This window comes from Dipodomys spectabilis, unplaced genomic scaffold (assembly GCF_019054845.1).
Source record: "Dipodomys spectabilis isolate Male_0828 unplaced genomic scaffold, ASM1905484v1 ptg000130l, whole genome shotgun sequence".
In the NCBI taxonomy this organism is placed as follows: Eukaryota; Metazoa; Chordata; class Mammalia; order Rodentia; family Heteromyidae; genus Dipodomys; species Dipodomys spectabilis.
In genome coordinates this window covers 2,494,861-2,516,209 of record NW_024870807.1, presented here as the reverse complement: position 1 = coordinate 2,516,209, position 21,349 = coordinate 2,494,861, and the positions used below count along the sequence as shown (strand labels likewise).

Below are 21,349 nucleotides of genomic sequence, written 5' to 3'. Positions count from 1 at the left end.
AACAACATAGTCAGAGTAGCTCCTAATTTGGTTTCTAGAACCTAACAAGCTACGAACTCATTTTCTTGGTTAGGAGGGAACATCATGGGGGCAGAGCAAGAACTAGGGGTAGGATCTCAACCAAGAGCTGACAGTAACCAGGCCTGAGTGAATCTGAAGCTGCTACCATGCTTTTATTAGTGGCAGACTTGACTGGGACTAAGGAGATAGAACTGTGAAGAGTGAAGGACCTGGGAGTTCTGTAGATGCCTAAATTCCAATGTAGAAGGCATGAATTCTGGTGCATATGTGACACAGCCAGCACGTCTTCTCAAGGCTTGAAATATTCTTCAGTAATGAGCCAAAATGTGACTGTGAACAAGTTTTTGTTTTGTTTTGCTTTGTTTCATATCCTTCCCAAGTCTCACTTTCCTCATCTATCAAATGGAAACATCAAGAGCCTGCCTCCAAGGAGAATTAAACTGATCATGTCTAGTAAACATCTTAATAAACATTCCTCCTCCCCAACTGGCTTATTCTAACCTTTCCTGAATAATTTTCCTTTGGAAATAGGAGATGGAGGACCACATTCATTCTTGTTCTGCTACTAGCTAGCCATGGGACCTTAGATTGGTCATGTTGTTTTCTAGACAGAATCTATATATTATTAGAATTTATATTTAAAAAGTTAAGAGTGATGAATAGAAAATCGGTACACATATATACCAACAACAAATACAAAATGCAATTAAAAAAGTAAAAAAAAAGCAACTTTCAAATAAGAAGACAAACCACAGGATAGGAGAAAATATTTGCAAGACATCTGAAAAGGACTATTAGCTAAAACATTCAAATTCTTACCACGTTAACAGCAAGAACAGAAATGACTTGATTAAAAAATGAGCCAAAGGCTACAATAGATACCTCACTAAGGTACATCGATGGTAAACAAGCAAATGAAGAAATGTTCCACGCCATATAGTTAGGAAATGCAAATTAACAACACTGCATACCTAGAGAATGGCCAAAATCCAGAATAAGACAACAGCAAATGCTGATGATAGCTGTACCATTTTTCATTCTTATCTACACTAAAGGGGGCTGTCAGTGCTGTGGAAATGTAACATGGAACAGCTACTTTAGAAGACAACTTGATGTTTTCTATAAAATTTAACACAATCTTACCATACAACTCAGCACTTGCATTCCTTATGTTCACTAAAAGGAATCCAAAACTTATGTCTACAATAGAACTTGTACATTAAAGTTTATAGCAGCCAATAAATAGTTTCTCTGTAAAGATAATTGCCAAAACTTCAAAAGCACCAAGATTTCCAAACAAGTACATACTGATTTAAAAAAGAATATAGTAATTCAGATAGTGGAATTTTATTCAGTGCTATAAATCATGGAAAGACTTGGAGGGAGCTTAAATGTATTTTACTATGTAAGAGAAGCCAATCTGTAAGGATGTACACTATATGATTCCAACTGCAGGACACTCTGAAAAAGGAAGCACTATAGAGAATGGAAGGACAGTGGTTGCCAGGGTTTGGGGAGAGAGAATATATAGGCAGAGCATAGAGAACTTTCAGGAGAAAGAAAATTCCCTGTATGATAGTATAATGATAGATACGTTATCATTAGACATTTGTCTGAACTCATGGATTGTACAACACTAACAGTAAGCCTAAGGAAATATACATATTTTGGGTGATTGTGATGGGCCAATGTGTGTTCATAAATTGCAACTAATGTCCCCTCTGCTGAGGGGTGTTCATTATGGAGGAGCCTGTACATGTGTATGGGCAGGAAGTGTAATAGATATTTGTACCTTCTTCTTAATTCTGCTGTGTACCTTTAACCACTCTTTAAAAAAGAGAATATGGGGGCTGGGAAGGTGGCTCAGTGGTAGAGCGCTTGCTTTGCATGCATGAAGCCCTGGGTTTGATTCCTCAGCACCACATAAGCAAAAAGAAAAAAGCCGGAAGTGGTGCTGTGGCTCAAATGGTAGAGCGCTAGCCTTGAGCTGAAGAGCTGAGGGACAGCGCCCAGGCCCAGAGTTTAGGCCTCATGACTGGACCCCCCCCAAAAAAAAATTAAAAAAGAGAATATGTTATAAGACCACGGTAATGTCGACTATTTAGTTATAAAGTAACCAAAGATATGTCAGGCCACTATGTAAAAACTAAAGCTATTTCTTAAGAGAAATTATGATATTCTAAATATTGGTGACATATAACAAGTCAAGGATTAGGAAGACTTAAGATTTAAAGATGTAAAGTCTACCAAACCATTGAATGTAATCAAAATCATAAGAGGAATACAGGGGTGTGGTGTGTGTCCTAGTGTGTCTGTGTGACAAAGATCAATTTTAAAATTTATATACAAGCACAAAGAGCCAAAAACAGTGATGGTACTCATGAAGAGGAACAAGGTAAAAGAGATTTGCTAAGTGAAGTATGAAGACATTCATATTCAATAAAGTTAAAATATTCAAGACAGTGTGGCAGCAACATAAAAAGAGTCCACAACCAACTAACTTGAGGGGATGGGTAAGGTTAAGATAGATGTGAGGGAAAATTATATAGGAGTGAGATGGTCAAGATTCATCATACTCATAAACTGGCATGTTAACTTGAAACCCCTTTTATAACCACTCAAATATAATAAAAAAGAACAATTCACAAAAAAAGAAAGCCAAGAAACAGATCCCTGCACACATGAACACTTCTGTTAAGGCACTGGTGGCCCCCTACAAAACAGTGACTGACAGAATGGCCTTTTCAACAGTGGTGCTAGGACAAATGAGAGTCTATTGGGGAGAAAATGAAACTGGCCCCTATCTTACAGATTACAATAAATTACAGAAAAAAAGCTTCAAAGGTTTTTGAAGAGATTGGAAAAAGAAAACAGCTTTTGCCATCTGAAGATAAAGAAAAGTATTCTAAAAACAGGGCACAAAAAACACTAGTTACAAAGAGAAAGGCCAAAAAACTTGGTTATATTAAAAAAATAAGAACATCTCTTTATCACAATATACCATTAGTAAAATAAAAGATAAGTTAGAGAATCTGAGACAATATTTGTAATGAAAAAAGAAATAAACAGGAAGTGGCGCTGTGGCTCAAGGGGTAGAGCGTTTGCCTTGAGCTGAAGAGCTGAGGGACAGCGCCCAGGCCTGACAAGAAGGAAAGAAAGGAAAGAACGAAAGGAAAGAAAGAAACGAAAGAAAGAAAGAAGAAAGGAAGAAGGAAGAGAGGGAGGGAGGGAGGGAGGGAGGGAAGAAGGAAGGAAAAAAGAAAGGAAGCAAGGAAGGAAGGAAAGAAGCAAGGAAGGAAGGAAGGAAGGAAGGAAACAGAGAGGAGGACACATAAAGAACTTTTACAAATGAGGAAATTATGACAACTTAAAAACAGCAAAAGAACAAGGTCTTTCCCAAAAGAGCAAACCCACTATTCAATAACATATGAAAAATCTGTGCGGAGAAGACAACAATGCTGGATAAGAAATGTACTCATTACCTTGCTCATGTAACTGTAACCACCCCTCTATACAGTATTTTCACAATAAAAACTTATTTAAGAAAAAAATCTGTGCAACCTCCTTGGTAATCTGGAATATATAAAGTAGAAGCACAATGAAAAAAAAAGCCTACTATCCTTCTATCAGTTTGGAGAGTGGAAGAAAAAAACCCTGACAACAGAAATATTGGCAAGAATCTGAATAACAGGACCGCTCTGCTAATATGAGATGGGATTGCCATTTTAGGAAAAAAAAAAAACCTTTATTATCTAATACTTGGAAATTCCTAGCAATTCCACTTCAAATAATCTCTCATATAACATATAGATATATACAAACATATAGATATATACAAACGCACATACATAAATATTCATAGTAACATCCTGTTTTTTTTTTTTGGGGGGGTCTGGTCATGGGGCCTGAACTCTGGGCCTGGGCGCTGTCCCTCAGCTCTTCAGCTCAAGGCTAGTGCTCTACCACTTGAGCCACAGCGCCACTCCTGGCTTTTTTCTTTTTGCTTATGTGGTGCTGAGGAATCGAACTCAGGGCCTTAGGCATGCAAGGCAAGCGCTCTACCACTGAGCCACCTTCCCAGCCCATAGTAACATCCTTAATAGATTAAAACAAAATGACTCAAAGTTACATTAATAATAGTAAAATAGATAAGTGTGATCAAGTTATGTTGCTATATAACAATAAATACTATATAGCAATAATCTGAATGCACAAATACTGTGGATGCTCCAAAAATTAAAAATGTTCATAAATACTTACGAAAAATCAATATAAAATATACATAAAATGAACATTATAGAGTATTATGCAACAATGAAAATGAGCAAACCAGCTGTGTGTCTGTGTTTCACACCTGTATTCTTAGCTACTCAGGCAGCTAAGAGGTCTGGAGGATAGAGGTTCACATCAGTCCAGGCAGAAAAGTATGTGAGATTCCATTTCCAATTAACCAGCAAAAAAGCTGAAGAAGCATGGCTCAAGTGGTAGAATACTAATCATAGGTACGAAAGCTGAGCAAGAGGTCAGGCCCTGAATTCAAGTCTCAGTACCAGCACAAAAAAAAAGGAAAGAAAATGAACCACAGCTAGATACAACAACTTTGCTAAGTATTATTATAAACACACAACATTGAAGGAAAGAAACAACTTAATCTAATGATGTAATTCCAATTATATCAAAATCAGGCAAAACTGGACTATGATTAGAGGCTGTATACATGAGTGATGAACTCTGTGGAAAGGTTAGGAAACATCGTGAACGTTAAGGTCATGAAGAATGAGAAAGGAACTGCGGTGGAAGAGATATTTAAAGAGATTCGTAGATGTAGTAATGTCCTACTTTTCTTTTTTTTTAAAGCTTGCCATGGTGACTTTGAATGCTTGCACTGCTAGGCACTGAATACAAGTCTTCATGTATGTTAGAGAAGCCCTCTACCACTAAGCTATACTCCCAGCTCTGAGCGTTTGGCTTCTTAAATGTCTGTCAAACTTGTAGGATTAGTACATATTTTGTATATATTTTGGTATATGTAAATATACATATTTGGTATATATAAGTATATATATATTTGGTGTACATACATTTGTTTGTATATAAATATATCTAAAGTATATAACTGTGAGAGCACCTCTGATATTAGGGACAGAGATGTAGTCCATTGTGACTCATTATTATATCCTGTGTCTACAGTGTTGAACACATGGTGAGTGTTCAATAAATATTTACCAAGTAATCAATAACTGTATTGAAGCATCTGAGTTGGTAAAAAGTAGTTGTCTCCACACTAATCAATTTGTACCAAGTAAAAACATACTGGATGGAATGATGACAGACGAAATACACCTGAAGTCCACGTACAGGCCACATCACCTCCAATAAGTCATTCTTTCCCTAATAGTAAAAATTAATACAAATAGTTACCATTTGATAAATTTCCTCCATGTGCCAAGTGCTTTTAACTATATTACCTCATCTAATCCTAAAAGTGTATCTGCAATGTGTTATTTTAATTTTTTTTTTGTCTCTTATTAATGATTAGGAAACTGCGGTTCACAGAAACTGATTTTTGCCCAAATCATACTGGTAAACAAGTGGAAAATTCAAGAGCTCCAAAACTCATACTTCTTTGATACTATAGTTCTTCCTTTTTTTCACTATGGTCTATGCAACTGGACAAGACTATGTTAAGGCTCAAAGGAGATAACCTGCAAGTATCACTCAAAGGTAAGGAAAATACGTAATAAGGATCTCCCATGGGCCCACACAAATAAAGCAGATGGTTTCTATCCACACTGAGCTTTCAAACCAGTTGTAAAGCTGTGTAAACAGGAAAACTAGGAACACACACCAATAAACTGGTTTAAGGAAGTCTCCAGGAACAGCATGTAACAGACTAAACTGTAATAACAGCATCAAGTAACCACTTAATCACAATAAAAATTTGAAAAAAAATAAATTAAAATGTATCTTTTAACGCTCAAAAAAATTAACAGCATCAAGTAGACATCTTGCCTCAACCATGTGATGATCTGCTTCTAGAATTGGCCACTGTCACCCATTCTCCACACAGAACACACAGGGATTTACTAAGGCTAACTGCAGTTTTTAGTGTATATGTACAGTGGGGAGGAGAGACATAGGATCTCACTACATACTCCACTCTGGTCTTGAACTCTGAATACTCCTGCTTCATCCTGTCAAGTTCTGCTGTGTGCATCACCACACCTGGATCCCAGCAATTGTGTGTGTATGAGTGCGTGTGTGTGTGTGTGTGTGTGTGTGTGTGTGTGTGCATGCGTGTGTGTGCATGCGTGTGTGTGCATGTGTGTGTGTGTGTGTTGGTTCTGGGGCTTGAACTCGGCGTGGGCACTGTCCCTGAACTGTTTTTGCTCAAGGCTAGCACTCTACCATGTGAGCCACAGCTCTACTTCTGATTTTTTGGTGGTTAATAACAGATAAGAATCTCACAGACTTCTGCTCAGATTGGCTTTGAACTGTGATTCTTAGATCTTAGCTTTCTGAGTAGCTAGGATTACAGGAGTGAGCCACTATGCCTGGTCCACTGGAATATTTTTAATTAAAAAGTATATTTTAAGCAGGGCACCAGTTAGGATAAGCATACATAATAACTGTGTAACCACTATCACAGTTAAGACAGAACATATTTCTACCACTTATAAAAGTTACTGTGTTCCTCTTTGTAGTCAATCCTTCCTCCCTAGTCCTACCCCAGCCCTTAGAAATCACTGATGTAATTTCTTTCTCTATGGTTTTGCCTTTTCCAGAATGCACAGGGATCTTTTAAATATAAAAGTGAGGTCAAGTTGTTGTGCTTCAACCTTTCATGGCATTTAGAATGAATGCCACTCCATAGCCACTGCATGCTAGCCCATCTGCCTCTTTAGCTTCAATGGCGGTCACTTTTCCTTCCCTATGACACAGCCTTACTAGCTTTGTTTTTGTTGATTTCTGCCTTAAGGCCTTTGCATCTGCTTTCTTATCCCTTCTCTCCACAACCACTCTCCATTATTTAACCCAATTTCCCCTTTCAGGATACCCATCACTACCTGAAATAATTTTTCTTCACTTACTTGCTCATAATGTCCCTTGCCTAAAACTTGAGATCAGGGAGCTTGTCTATCTTATTGAGGGCATCATTCCTGGAAGCTTAGAAAATGCTAAAACATAGCTAGTCTTCCACTGGTATTCATAAAATGTGCCAAAGAAGTTAAAAGAATAGGGAGTGAAAAAGACTGAAGTGCTAAGGAAGGAGTCCAAGAAGAAACAGCTTACAGCTTTACATATCATGGAGGAAGACAGGAGGAATGGCTACAGTTCTTTGCTATTCTACCACCAAGAACTGCCAGTAATATAGTAGAGGACCAAAGAGACACCACACCTGCTCTTGCCCATTGGTGACTGCAAGCTTGTATGTCTCCTAAGAGAAAAGCTCTTTAGCTCCTTTTCTCCTGCCTGCCATGGCAGGAATTCCCACATATAAGCAGCTTGGGCCACAAGCCTTTCTTCTTTTTTTTTTTTTGCGGGGGGGGGGGGGGGGGGTCCGGTTGTGGGGCCTGCACTCTGGGCTTGGGTGCTGTCGTCCCTCAGCTCTTCAGCTCAAGGCTAGCGCTCTACCACTTGAGCCACAGCGCCACTTCTGGCTTTTTTTTCCTGCTTATGTGGTGCTGAGGAATTGAACCCAGGGCCTCATGCATGCAAGGCAAGCCCTCTACCATTGAGCCACCTTCCCAGCCCAAGCCTTTCTTCTTCTATCCACATGAATATAGAATTGGGACCCCCAGGAGTTCGTTTGTCTTCATGATCTGGAATCATCTCTGGAAAAGCAGCATGGACTTTTGTCAATCCTTAGTGCTATGAGATGTATCTGTACCTTGTGGGACTCTGCACCCTCTGTGGAGAGTGCAAATGGATTCAACGTGCGCTGGTGTCCACGATTCCCTGAGCTGATGTCCCAGTTTTCTTCCTCAATTAGCACTAGTGTTCTGAAAGCTTAATTGTTATAATTTATTATGTCAGTTGGGGGTGGCTGAGGAAGAAGGAAGGGGAATTCCTTTGCCATGAAAATATCTGTTTTATGGGATAGCAGGGCTTACATTATGACCTCAAGACTGGAGCAGAAGCTTACAGACTATCCACCACCCCCATCTCCTAGTGTCATATGTGATGATTTTGAGTACTAGAGAAGTGAAGCAATATGCCTAGAGCCACCAAGAGCCAAGTGTGCACAGTGACTGATGAACACCTGAATTTCTTGACTCCTGGTCTAGAAGAGGAGTCGCAAGAAGTTTACTACTAAGGTTTTCTTTGGAGTCTATCCCTTCCCCTTCATAGAAACTGCCTTTTCAAAGACCAACTATATCTTCAATTACCAATCACAATTGACTTCTCAGCCTTTAGTCTACTTGGCCCTGTCAGGAACCAAAATGTAGCTTCTTACCAAAACTTCCCAATGCTTATTCCCAACCTGAGGCATCACATGTGGCAGGCTTCTGGCTTCTATTCCAATTCCTCTGACCTCCTGTTCTCTTTGCCAGTTAGAGCTTTCTGAGGGTCAACTGTAGGTGGGTTCTCCAGTGGATTCCTTCTCCTGTCTGTCTATATACTCATCTCAGGGGATGACGCCCATTCTTAAGGCCTGGTAGGGCAGCTGAGTCCCATTCTTCTTCTAGCCCAGACCTCTCTTCTATGTGCCAGAGCTACCTCCTAAGCAATCTGCTCAACAGGAATGTTCAAAAACTAATGCTGCAGGAGCTAAAATTCACCTTTAGATTCACTGGTCATGCATGTAAGAGACCCTGCGGCATCGTAATAAAACAAAACAAGCAAAAACCCTAAAATTGGTTTGTATAAAAGACATTAATTATGATAACTGTCAGGTCCATACAGCCAGTTTCAGAGATTCCAATATCATCTGATATCTTTTGAGATTTCTTTTTTTCCTCCCCATTCGGTTTCCTAGTCCCAATTCTCTCAAATTCTTATCTACCTCACATAAGCAAGCTTCCTTCTTGCAGAAGACAACAGAGATATGGAAACATCATCACAGATAATTCCAAGTTTTCAGCATTCTAGCCCAGGAAAGACCTTGCTGATTCCAAAATGAAGAGCTTCTCAATGACAACAAAACTCCAGAGAGGGGCTATAATTGGCTTAGCTGAAGTCACATGTCCACCTCTGGGCCAATCACTGTTGTAAGGCCTGAGTCACATGCCTAATTCTTTCTGTCTACAGCAGGGAACCTGACAGCCAACCCCACCTGAACAACCTGTAGTAAGTCAAACAAGGGGGATCTACTGAATTCTTGCCTTAACAACTAGCTCCCTCACAGTTTAACCATAGCCTTTGTTCAAATTAAATCCAGTTGTTTGTTGCCTCCTCTGGCCCCTTATGTTTCATTTGTCTTTTCCAATGGATCTAGTTCTTTGAGAGCAGAAATTCAATTCCTCTGGGATCAATATTAGGCTTCCTCCAAAGGTGTGACTTCAGAAAAACCTTTTAGTCTCTAACTCTTATGACCAATTGTTTGTTTGAAGTCACTGCCTGAGATAGATGGGATCTGATATGTTCACCACTGAATCTCCAAGCACCTATAATGGGGCCTAATGCACAACAGACACTAGGCAAATATTGGCTAAATGAATCAATCAGTGGTTTGTGTAGAATAAAGGTTACCAGACTTTCAAGTTACAGTAAATGAGCACAGGTACTTTAGAGAGAAAAGGAAATGTGAAAAAAGGACTTTTACCTGGATTTCTACATACCTTCTCCATCCTCATTTCCCTATCAGTTTCAGCTTCAGAGAAGGAAACACACATATTCATGTCAAACTACTCATCCTGTCTGGGCTCCTCCTGCCATTTGATCTTTCCTATATATTCACCTTCTCTCTCCATCAAGGCTCATCCTTTATACTTCTCAATGGTTGCAAGTCCCTCTCTGTTAGCCAAGAGAGTAAGAAAAAATAAAGTCCTCTTGTTCTCCTTCCTTCTACAGCCCATACTTCTTTTCAAAAGTGGGGTTAGGATAGGTGGCCCAACCACCTATGGCCCCCATCAACTTTCTTAACCCCATACACTTAATCTTATTGTAATCTTCTTTTCCCCCTACCTCTTCACTAAAACTGCTTTTGCAAAGATTATCAACAACTTGCCAGACACAAGAAACACGTGCCATTTTATCTAACTACTGCAATGCCTAACTCAACAACTTCTTTTTCTTTTTTGTCGGTCATGGGTTTTGAACTCTGGGCCTGAGCGCTGTCCCTCAGCTCTTCAGCTCAAGGCTAGTGCTCTACCAGTTGAGCTACAGCGCCACTTCTGGTTTTCTGGTGGTTTACTGGCGAGAAGAGTTTCACGGACTTTCGTGCCTGGACTGGCTTTGAACCATGATCCTCAGATCTCAGCCTCCAGAGTAGCTAGGTTTACAGTCATGAGCCACCAGCGCCTGGCTTCAACAACTTCTTGAGCTACTCTCTCCTTCCTTGATTTTCATAGTGCTGCTCTTCCTTGGATTTTCTTTTTTATCTCTCAAATCACTTTTCAGTTTCTATCGCAGGCTCTTATCCTATATTTCCTGGAGCTCTGTGTGTGTGTGTGTGTGAGAGAGAGAGAGAGAGAAAGAAAGAGAGAGGGGGGGGGAGAGAGAGAAAGAGACAGAGAGAAAGAGAGACAGAGAGAGAGGGAAGGAGAGGGGGAGGGAGGAGAGAGAGAGAGAGAAAGAGAGTAGGGATCATCCTTTGCTTCGTTTCCCCTTCTCAGTAAGCAATTATAAACTTCTATAGAACCCTTTTACAAGCACCACAGAATTCCAAATAGATTTTCTCTCTTGAAGTCCTACCTTCTAATACACATAGTCAACTGCCTACTAGGATCTACACCAGGATGATCCACAAGAACCATCAGCATGACCAAATGAATTAATCATTTTCCCCTCATCTTCCTTCTATCTTTCTTCTATCTTCCTTCTTTCCTTCTACATTCTTCTATCTCAAGGAATGGTACAACTATCTATCAGTGGCCCCAAACAAGAATTCTGGATTCATTCTCACCACTATTCTCCAAAATTGATCTCTTCTTCAAGGCTTTTCTAACATCATCAAGTAAGTTCAATTATTCCAGTGCTGAAATTTCTTGAGTCTTTTACCTTCTCATTTACATCCTACTACTTTAATTTAATCCTTAATCTTCTCCCATCTTTATCACAGAAGTAACTTTCCATGTTGTCTCCCAATCTCCAGACATACCTTCCTCTAATCTACCGATTATGCTACTTATTTTCATAACTTTTTGGTGGCAAAAATAAAAACCAAAATAATTAGCATAATAAAGAATGATCTGGTTTCTGTCTCATTTTTTCATTCCCCATTTCCTAACATTCCTCTTACATATTGCTCTAGTCAAACCAAAGCTCCTTATACTCCCAGAAAGTTCTGTGTGGTGAGGGATATCTGCTTTGTACATGTAGGTCCTCTATTGCCATTCCTTTTCTTCTACCTGGCTACTACTTGTTATGAAATCTTAGTCCACATGTCTTTCCCCCGAACTTCCTGTCTGGGAAGTACCCTATGTCCTCCCACAGCATACTGTACACATAAACATTGTGGCTTTTCTTATTCTGAAGTGCAAGAGTCTCTTATATGGAGCTTTCTTTAGACTATGGGTTCTTCACCGGCTGGGACTGAAATCTTCCTCTCTTCACCCATGAATATCATGTGTATGCTTGGCACAAAGCAGGCACTCATAAATATTTATGGATGGATAAACTGATCTCCCACTATGCTGTCTTTTCCCAGTCTTCTCTAAGCTACCTTCCTCCAGTGAAGCCAGAGCCTTCAGAGGCATCATCTCTCTGGTGTTACATCAAACTGACCCACAGTTCTGAGGCAGGAATAGGAAATGATTTCAGGAGCTCTCTGGATGGTTGCTAGGGAATGCAGGTGCCCAAACCAATGTGATATACAATGATGACTATCCCCTGCTCACAGAAGGCACCTAGCACCCATCAGGCCCTTGACTACTCTACCACTAACCTCAGTCAAAGGTGCCATGCCATTTGCTGATGGGTACTGAGTTTCAGATATCAGTTTCCTAGTGTCTACACCGGTGATGTTGTTTAGTAGTAACCATTATGAGGTTATAATGTAACTGTAAGTTTTGTAATTAGAAAAATCATTGTCTGAATCAGCCCATGTGTGGCTTTGAGAAAGCCACTTCTCTGATTCTCACTTCCTTATCTTCAAGATGAAACTGATGACTCTATTTCCTCATAGGTGGATGTGAAAAACCAAATTAAGATAATGGACTGAAAATGATGAACACAGCCTATGGCCATCAAAAGCTCTCAGAATTATCCTGGGTTATACAGACAACAAGGTGTATTCCTTGTGTATATTCTTTTTGTCTATGCTTCAACTAATATTATTTAAGCACTTCCTTTGTGGCAGGTACTTTGAAGCTTGGTGCTATATTATGTGCAAAAAGGTTACCATCCTTGCTTTAGGGAGGCCTAATAGGGACAAGCATCTAGTCTAACAAAGGACACGATGCATACATGCCAAATTAATTAGGCATGATATGCATTAGTGGTTCTGGGAGCAGGGGAAGAAGGCAACCCCGCATCAGTTTTAAAGCATGGGAATGTCATTCCTCTAAGTAACTTTTTCCTACCAAAAAAGAACCAAAAAAACAAAAACCTTGTTATCTAAGACATAACTGAGAATTTAGGGTAAATCCTTGGCCATGGAGTTTTATTCTTATCCATTATTCTCCTTTTATCTTTTCTCTATTCTATGTGCTTCTTAGATAGTTGACAAATCAAGAGGGGAAGGGGACAAATTCAAGGCATTATTGGCCTTGAAGGATTTTATTTTATCTTAATTTTTTAGTGCTATGAAAAGTACAATGTTTTTCCTCTTCACTGTAAAGAAAATTAGAACTAAAGATGGCTCGGCAGATAAAAGCTGTGGGTGGCAAAAACTCCCACTATTCCCCAATGCATTTCAGGCTTCGAGCTTTCTCTTTGCATTTAGTGTTATCTAGAACTAGAAACTCAAAAGATGCTGGAGAAGTTCCACTGTGAAAACCCATAGTTCAGTTCAGAGAACAACAAACTGAAGCCCAAAGGGGACAAATGATTTGCCCAAAGTCAAATGAGAGGGTGACTCAAATTGACAACACAATCTCCTGACACTCCGTGGAACGGTCTGCAAACCTCTTGACCCCTGGACTTAGGCCTGAACCCAGGCAGGATCCTTTGCATGAAGTCCTCTCTGGAAGGCAGGGCTTGCTCCACTTCTGAGCAGCCTAGAAACCACAGACAAACCACTTCTCTCTCACATACCTCACTGGCTCTCTCTACTCAGTGACATCCTGTTTCTTACTAAGAAGATACTTTCAGATCCTTCTTTTTGGTCTGGGAAAAATAGCTGCATGAACAACTTAGAGGTGGTCTTCTCAAAATGCAGCTCAAAACTATTACTTTTATGGCTGAAAAAACATTGTGTAGAGGTTGCTACTTGTAACTGTCTACATCTTATACCACACAGAATAATAATTGGTATTTTTATATTTAGAATCTCAAGACCCTGAAAATGAAGGACATGCTTGTTTCATAGACCATTTAGAACATGAAAGGAGCCTGGGTACCTCTAGTCCAACTCTTTCAGGAAACTGTGCCCTCCAAGGGGCAGAGATAGAAGAGCTGATCTGGACTCCTGGTTCAGTGCTCTTTCCTGCTCTCTGTATTTTTACCCTAACCTACTGGGCTGAAATAACTGTACCCTTAAAAAATGTCACATCAGCTATGACAACATAGTTTGTTATATAACTGACGCTGCAGAGCAGGCAAGGGGAAGAAGTCATGAGCATGAACTACAGTGCCCCTCTTCTGGCTCTCAGGACAGCTAAGTCTCACATACTAATCAAGGGAACTTCAGATGGAACTGCAACACCCACTAATCGATCAAGGAATTAAAACCAGAGCTAACGTTTATAAAACAATTTCTATGTTCCTGATGTCATTAAGCATATTTCTTGATTTCATGTTCACAATAACCCAAATAAGGTATTTAGCTTTTCTGTCAGCCCTATTTCACAGGGAAGAAAACTGAGGCACCAAAAGTTAAATAACTTATTTAAGATTACACAACTAGTTAGCATTATATCCGAGATTTGAAGCCAGGCAGGCTGGTTGTAAAAAAATAATAATTCTTAACCACCTCTCTATTTCAGATATGCATTTTAAACTGCTTCCCTCAATAGGAAGTTGCACCTACTCCTCTGGACCAGTCAGCAGGCCAATGATTTTTCCTCTTCTTCCTAGCTGCTAATTGCTAATTTGTAAACAGTTTCCCTTCTACCACTGACAGGTGTGAATGGGGGTAGGATAAAATAGGAACAGAAATCTGAACAATTCCTGGAATGGAGTTCATCTTAGCACCTTTAGGATTTTTATAGCAATGCAGTCAATAAATGGGATGTGGAATGCCCTTCTCCCAGTACCTGCTGCTCTTAAATCTATGTGGCATATACATGTACGTACACACACACACACACACACACACACACACACACACACACACACACACACACACCCCAGAAGGTTTTTTTTTTCAAAACTACAAGTTCTTTGCTAGTGTTCATTTTGGGGGCAATACTTCTCAAAATGTTTTTTCAGCTTGGACTCACCATTTTATTAGTTTATTTTCTTTCAGACAAGGATGGGACCTTATGATAATAAGTCTGTGTAGTTTTTTAAGAAACTAGAATGAACACACCTTGGGAGACAGGAGATCCAGTTCCTTTATCCAGATGCACAGTGCAGAAAAATAGGACCTTATTCTAACTACATAAAATCTCTAGCATTAAAAGATAGGAGATGGTGCACATCTGAAAATCATGAATAATTATGTCCTATCTTTAACAGATGTACCATCTTAAGTCACAATAAAATCCACAGTTCCATGGACAAAAAGACATGTGAGGTTGGGTATTAAAAACTCATCCAGCTTCCAACTTACAAAAGAAAAACTCTGAATTCCTGTCCAGCCATGCCAATCTCATGAAGTAACAACTTTTTCCACAAACACAGGTACTATTACAGAATTCAGTGGGTATCTGATTCTTAAACTTCGGTTTAAGAATTCCACAGCCAATTCATGAAGGAGATCAGGTAGACTGTTACTCTGCTGGTATTTACAGTTCACTGAATGTCAAGGAAAGAGGAAAGTACCATCCATCAGCAAAGGAAAACTCATCTGCCACTTGATCTGACATTCTATTCGTGCTTACACTGTCTCCAGAGAACAAGACGCATCTATTTGAATAAACATGGAGACAGGAGAAGGGGGAAAACGACAAAGTAGCCAACCAAATTGTTGCAGAAATACCAGGACCACAAGTTTTGAAATAGTTATCGATGGAATGCTACCACAGTCTATGAGACTCTTGGGCATGCGTGTGGAACACCTTGATGGCTAAGCTTGCTCAAAGTAATAGCTTCAAGTCACTATTCAACTCCACGAACGCCAGCCACTTAGGAGGTATTGGTGGTATGCTGATAGAATATAGGCTTGCCCTGAACCCAGGCTCAAACCAAACCATGGATACTCTAATTATATAAGGTCAGTGGAAAGAAGGAAGCCACAAGTTTTTTTCTTTTTGTTTTTGGTAGCAGGTAACCTTCCCTTGAAGAGTTGTGTAATCATCTTCCATTGCAAGAGAAAGATATCTTCATCAGGTAAATCCTTAAATTTACTTTAAGACAGCATTGAGCAATATCCTGGGAATGAATGCACTTGAGAAATGCTCCATTTTACTGTGCCCATTTCAGTGAAGCCTACTAGCTTAGTAAGCCATGCCCTACTGCCAGCTTTTAACTCTTCTCTTTGTAACAACTCTGTGTAAAGCACTAGCTTCAGCATCCTGAATGTGGGCAAATTGATGCTCAGAGCAACTATATGGCTTACGTAAATTTTCATCAGGTACATGGCACAAGAAGTTGTCACTATTTGTTGAGAACTGTGAAGTTACTTAGAATGATATTCTATTGATTCTACATTTCACAAAGCATAATTCTAGAAGATTTGTTTGTAAGGATTTGGTAAATCAATAAAATTCACATTTCCTTTAAAAACTTTTATTAATATGAACACCTGAGTCTCACTGAGTGTATGCAATATGAGATTGTATCATAGGTGAGGTCGTAACTCTTTAAAACAAGCAGTTATTTAAAATGCCATACAGAAAAGTCACTGATTACTCATAGTATGTGTAAAATTTTATCTGTGCACTGCAATTATCACTGTTTATTTCTCGTACTGAAATGTTTTAGATTGTCTGACATGGAGCTCCCAAACGCTAACTTATAACCATATACACAAAGGATAAAAACTCCAAAAAGCTACATTGAAATGAAACTTTTAATTTAAAAAGTGTTGAGAACCGGGCTTCTAAAAATGGCAATCTAATCTGTGGCATCTCTTAAGTAGATGCAAGTTTCCTTTCAGGACATGTATTGAAGAAAAATTTCAAAGGCCAGTCTCTCTGAAATGTTCCTATGCTGATGAAGGTATTAACACTTTGTTCCAAGAAGCATCTGCCAAGTAGTCCTTTATCATTTAACTAGAGTTACTGTGGACATACAAGGAAACCTGTTTTCTCCTAATAAACATATACAGTGGGTGAGAATAATGGCTAAATGGAATGGCCCTTTACCTTTCTGGAAATATTGAATAAAAGGGGTCCAACAATAGCTAAATATGAATATTCTTCATTTCAACCCATTGGGCTAAGCTACTAGACTCTATCCCCATCAGGAAATGATTGGGTTTTATAGTGTATCATCCAGACACTCTTAATGATCTAATGTCATTTGCCCAGGTAAAATAACACAGTATCCTAAGTAACTGATAGTGTGATAGATTGTTCACCAATTGCATCACACAGTAAAGTGGGAAACTGCTTCCTGTAAATACCACCTAGACTTCTGGGCCTGGCCCCACCCAGAAAACACAATCTTTTTGACTAAAAGTGACTCTCAATTAAGTGATGATCTCAAAAATCACCTCTGTGAATGAGGAAAGAATTTGTCACTAGATACAGTGACACCAATCCCACATTTTGTGGTTAATAAAACAAGTCCTACATTCAGTTTGGCACAAGGCCCTGATCTGACTTATTTCAAGCCAAGTTGAATGGCTCTCAGGAAAGGCTGCCATTCATGAATGAAGGAGGAAGGGACCCCAGGGTCCCTTAGAGCAAAATTTACACTGGTTATACACAGTTCTGACATCTTTTGAGCAATCTGTCCTGTTTCCTAAAGAGGGTTGTGTACTGTGCTTTTACAAAGAAAAAAAAGGTTTTAACTACAAGATCTCAGTTTTGCCTGGCATTTTCCTCCAAAAAGGGCCCAGTGGGGGTGAGAACAAAGAGAAGTGAAGGAAAAGAGAGGAAATGCTCTGATTTCTGATTTAATTGCCCCAAACATCAAACACACCCAGCCAAATGTAAGACACACAGGACTTTCTCCAGAAAGTATACATACAGCCTTCATTTAGGATTTCTTGCTCCAGTACTTAATTAGGAATTTTCATTCTAAAGTGGCACACCTGTCTCCTCTGAGAGTTCAAGTCTCTTTGAATTAAAAAAAAAATCAAGTACCCTTTTGGGGACACAGCATATATTTTTAAACTTCTTATTAAATCAACCTAATTTATGGGGCATGTTCAAGAAAAGCAGGTGGATGCAAAGTTAATTTGCAGGCTATCATACCCCTCCTACCTTCCCCCACTGCTCTCCCCTCCCCTTGCGTTTCCGAATGCCTTCGGGCCCCCTCCGAGGCGGCTCGGTCCGCTCTGCCTGGACGCCGAACACTGCCGAATCCCTCCGAGCCCCGCGCCCAGGCCGCGCCGAGTGGAGCCGAGCATCGCCGAGCTGAGCCCCATCGACTTTCCAGGCCTCGGCTGGGCGCTGTCCACCACTCGGAACGCCTGAACCTCACTCAGCTCGGGTGCCTGGGGCTTTCACAGAACTCCCAGCCTGCCAGGGCAGATTACAGACTTGTGAAGTTTTGAAACGTCCTCCCTAGGGAGAAAGGGGTGGCGCGGGTTGCATTTCCCGATCCGCAGGGGCTCCAGGCAGATGCAACATGCACCTCATTGCAAAGAGCAATTCCCCAGGCCCCACCTCCCCATCCATTTGGGTTGCACAAGCTTCAGAGAAGCCCCAGGCCAAATTTCCCGTTGCTCAGAAGGGTGCAGAAAGCCGAGGGGGCCACTGCGAAGAAAGCCCCCCGGGGGGTTGCAAACAAAAATAAGAATATGTCAAGCAGATGGGGGGAAATTGTCTCCGAGCTGTTACTCCCTACCATCATGGCGCCGCCTGGAACCCGCTTGTCATGCCTGTTACACATGCAAGATTTTTTGCTTCTTGGTTCCCAAACCGCAAGCACGCTTCTCCCACCCACCTTCCCACGAAAAGGGTTTTTATTTTCCATTGTTTTCCTACGGGATGCAATTACTTCGGCTATTCCGTCAAGTTGAAAAATAATCATTTTTGTTTACTGCACAGCAACCTCTAATTAGAGCTGTGTGTGCACGAAGGTGTCACAGCAAAGCGACTTGGAATCCTCTCTAAACGCTCTTAACGAACTCCATGTCCTAAACTGACAGGCCAACGGAAGCGGCAGGGCCAGCAGGCCCCGAGGGCGCACACCCCTTACCTGCCGGCCACCCCCTCCCCCAAGCAAAGCTGCTTGTGCCGCCTGTGGGTTCATCGGGAGCTTCCGTGTGGATGGGGCAAGACGCGAGCCTGCGAGTGGGAAGGAGGGCGAGGCTCCTTATTGGGAAAGCGTGGAAGGGAAGGAATATCCCATTTTGTTTTAATTTTCAACCATCACTCAAATCCACCCCCAGTTAATTAGGAGGGGAAACTGATATCTCAGGCAGAAGGGGGCGGCGGTAAGGGCCTGAAATCCGCATTGTTGGTAGATTTCATGGAACGGCTTAAGCAGAGTGTAAAATAAATACAATGATAAAGGCCACAGAGGGAAGGAAAACTGTAGGGGGAGAGCAAATGCTGGTGGATGGGGGAGGAGAGGGGCTCGGGGCATCCAGGGGCGGGCATTCAAACCCACAGTCAGCATCTCTCTTCCATCTCTGCTTTGGATACAGCTGTGCTTGTCACATCCGCTTGGAAATCCACTCCTTCCCCTAGCACACGCCCCCTCCCCTAACCCTCGCCCTCTCTTTTGGGGGAAGGGGTAAAGACCACAGACTCCAATTCAGCACTTAAATTCATGAACAGCAAACTCTTGATCTGCTACCCCAGTCTAGGGTTGGGTCCCCTCCATGTTTTAGCCAAGTTCAAAACCACTGCCCCAGGAGAAGAGCAGAGAGAAGTGGGATTATGCAGGTAGTGAGGCAGGCAAGGAGGGAGAAGAGACCGAATGAGACAGAGATGGGAGACAGCAAAACACGAAATACTCCACCAGCAAGAGTAACGATCATAATCATGCCAATAGTGTGATGTTCTGATCAATATGGCGGACACTGTCATTCATACAACTACAGGCCTCCGCAAAAACACCCACCCCAGGAGTTGGGGTGGAGGACCCAGAACAAACGTAAGGAGTGGGGGAGGGGAGTTAAAGCCAGGTGTGCGTGCTGTGTGTGTGTGTGTGTGTGTGTGTGCGTGCGTGTACACGAATTAAATATCAGGCCTGGAGAGTAATGTGGAGTAAGCGAGGTAATAAAAAACGATTCTAAAAAATTATTCTCGATAAAAGTACAAATCTCAGTGCCACAGACACTTACTTCATCTGCTTCACAATGGTGCTTTTTCCTGATTCTCCAGCCCCTGTTGGGACACAGACAGGGGGAAACCAGTGAGTGTCAGCTTAGGGAAAGGGGGGGGTTGGAAGGCTAAGGCATGCTAGGGAGGGGGGTGGGCGATCCTGGGCACATGGTGGTGCCAACTCGGGAACCAGATCTCATGGGGGCACAAGAGGGGTGGGGGGAGCTGGCAGCAGGGGTGCGTGGTGGCCGGGGTCGGGCGGCCTTCGCGGTCCTTACCCAGCAGGAGTAATTTCACGTCTTTGGCGGCGCTGATGCCATCTTCTTTGAGGTTTTTCTCAATCGCCTTGCTCCGCTCGAGGGCGGCTCTCTCCTCAGCGCTCAGAGTACATCCCATGGTGGCCCCTTCCTTGCCACAGCCCGCACTACTCGGCTGGCACGGCTCCCCGGCTTGGCGCGCCCCCCACCCCCCCCAGAGAGCAGAGCCTGGGCTCAAAGGGGGAAAAAAAAATCACGATATCCTCTCCTTGGCTGGGAACAAAAACGTCGAAAGACCAGAACCCCCCAAAAAAGACAGCCGTTCACAAGATTCCAGCAGGGGAGACTGGCGGCAGCTGGCGGCGGGGGGGTCTGGGGATGTCGAGGCGAGAGTGGCCGGGGTCAGGGGCTCCGGAGTCGAGGGAGGAGGCGCCCGCGGGCCCAGGGAGGCGCGGGCTGCAGGCACTGAGGCTGGTGCACGACCCAAAATAAATAGGAGTCGAAGGCTAGATCCGCAGCCGGAGCCGGCGGAGGGCAGGGTGGGGTGGGGGGCAGGGTGGGTCCTTCTGCCGCGGCTGCCGGAGGCGGAGGCGGCGGAGGCGGCGGCGGCGGCGGAGGCGGCGGCGGCGGCGGCGCGGGGTGTGGAGGGAGTGAGTTAGGGGGTGCTGCTAGTGCGTGTGCATCGCGGGTCCTCCGCCGTCGGTGCGTCCGCGGCGCCTTCGCCGACCCCCGCGCGCTAGGCAGGGCTGGGCAGGGGGCCGGGCCGGGGGGCCGGGCTGGGGGGGCAGGTCTCTAGCGGGAGGCGGCGTTGTGGTCTCCCAGAGCTCGCATCGCTCGGCGGAGCCTACTGGAGAGAGAGAGAGAGAGGAGGGAGAGCGCGAGGGAGCCGCGACCAGCGGGGAGCTCGAGGGAGAGGAGCGAGAGAGAAAGAGAGGGAGAGGCGGGGGGCGGGGGGGAGAGTGAGAGAACGAGAGAGCGAAAGGACGCGCGCGCGCGTGCGCGCGCTGTGAACCCGACGGGCGGGAGTGGGGGGGGGGGACGAGCGCCGTGAGCGAGTGCGCCAGCCTCTCTGCGCACCAGCTCCACGAGCGGCCCGCTGACGTCAGCAAGGCCCCCGGGGCCAGACTCGGGAGGGCGGGGGCGGCGCGCGCGCCCGGGTCCGCGGCAGCTGGCGGGAGCGCGTGCGCGAGCGTGAGGCTCTTCCCTCCCCCAGCCCCTTCTCCCTCCGGACGCGCGTTTCCGCGGCGTTGGGCGCGTGCT

General features: G+C 42.9%; 1 protein-coding gene across 4 annotated transcripts in view; it reads right to left on the bottom strand.

The window, feature by feature from the left end:
• Gnao1 (G protein subunit alpha o1) overlaps window positions 1-20,982 on the bottom strand; it is a 156,198-nt gene extending 135,216 nt beyond the window's left edge. For all 4 annotated transcript variants that reach the window (XR_006148939.1, XM_042689998.1, XM_042689999.1 and 1 more), the window contains exons 1-2: window positions 20,111-20,982; window positions 19,853-19,895 (exon numbers count right to left, since the gene is read on the bottom strand). Coding sequence is in view for 3 of the 4 variants with exons in the window: in XM_042689998.1 (XP_042545932.1) it covers window positions 19,853-19,895; window positions 20,111-20,228 (161 nt within the window). In the remaining variant the exon portion in view is untranslated. The remainder of the gene's footprint in view (window positions 1-19,852; window positions 19,896-20,110) is intronic.
• Window positions 20,983-21,349: the final 367 nt, after the last annotated feature.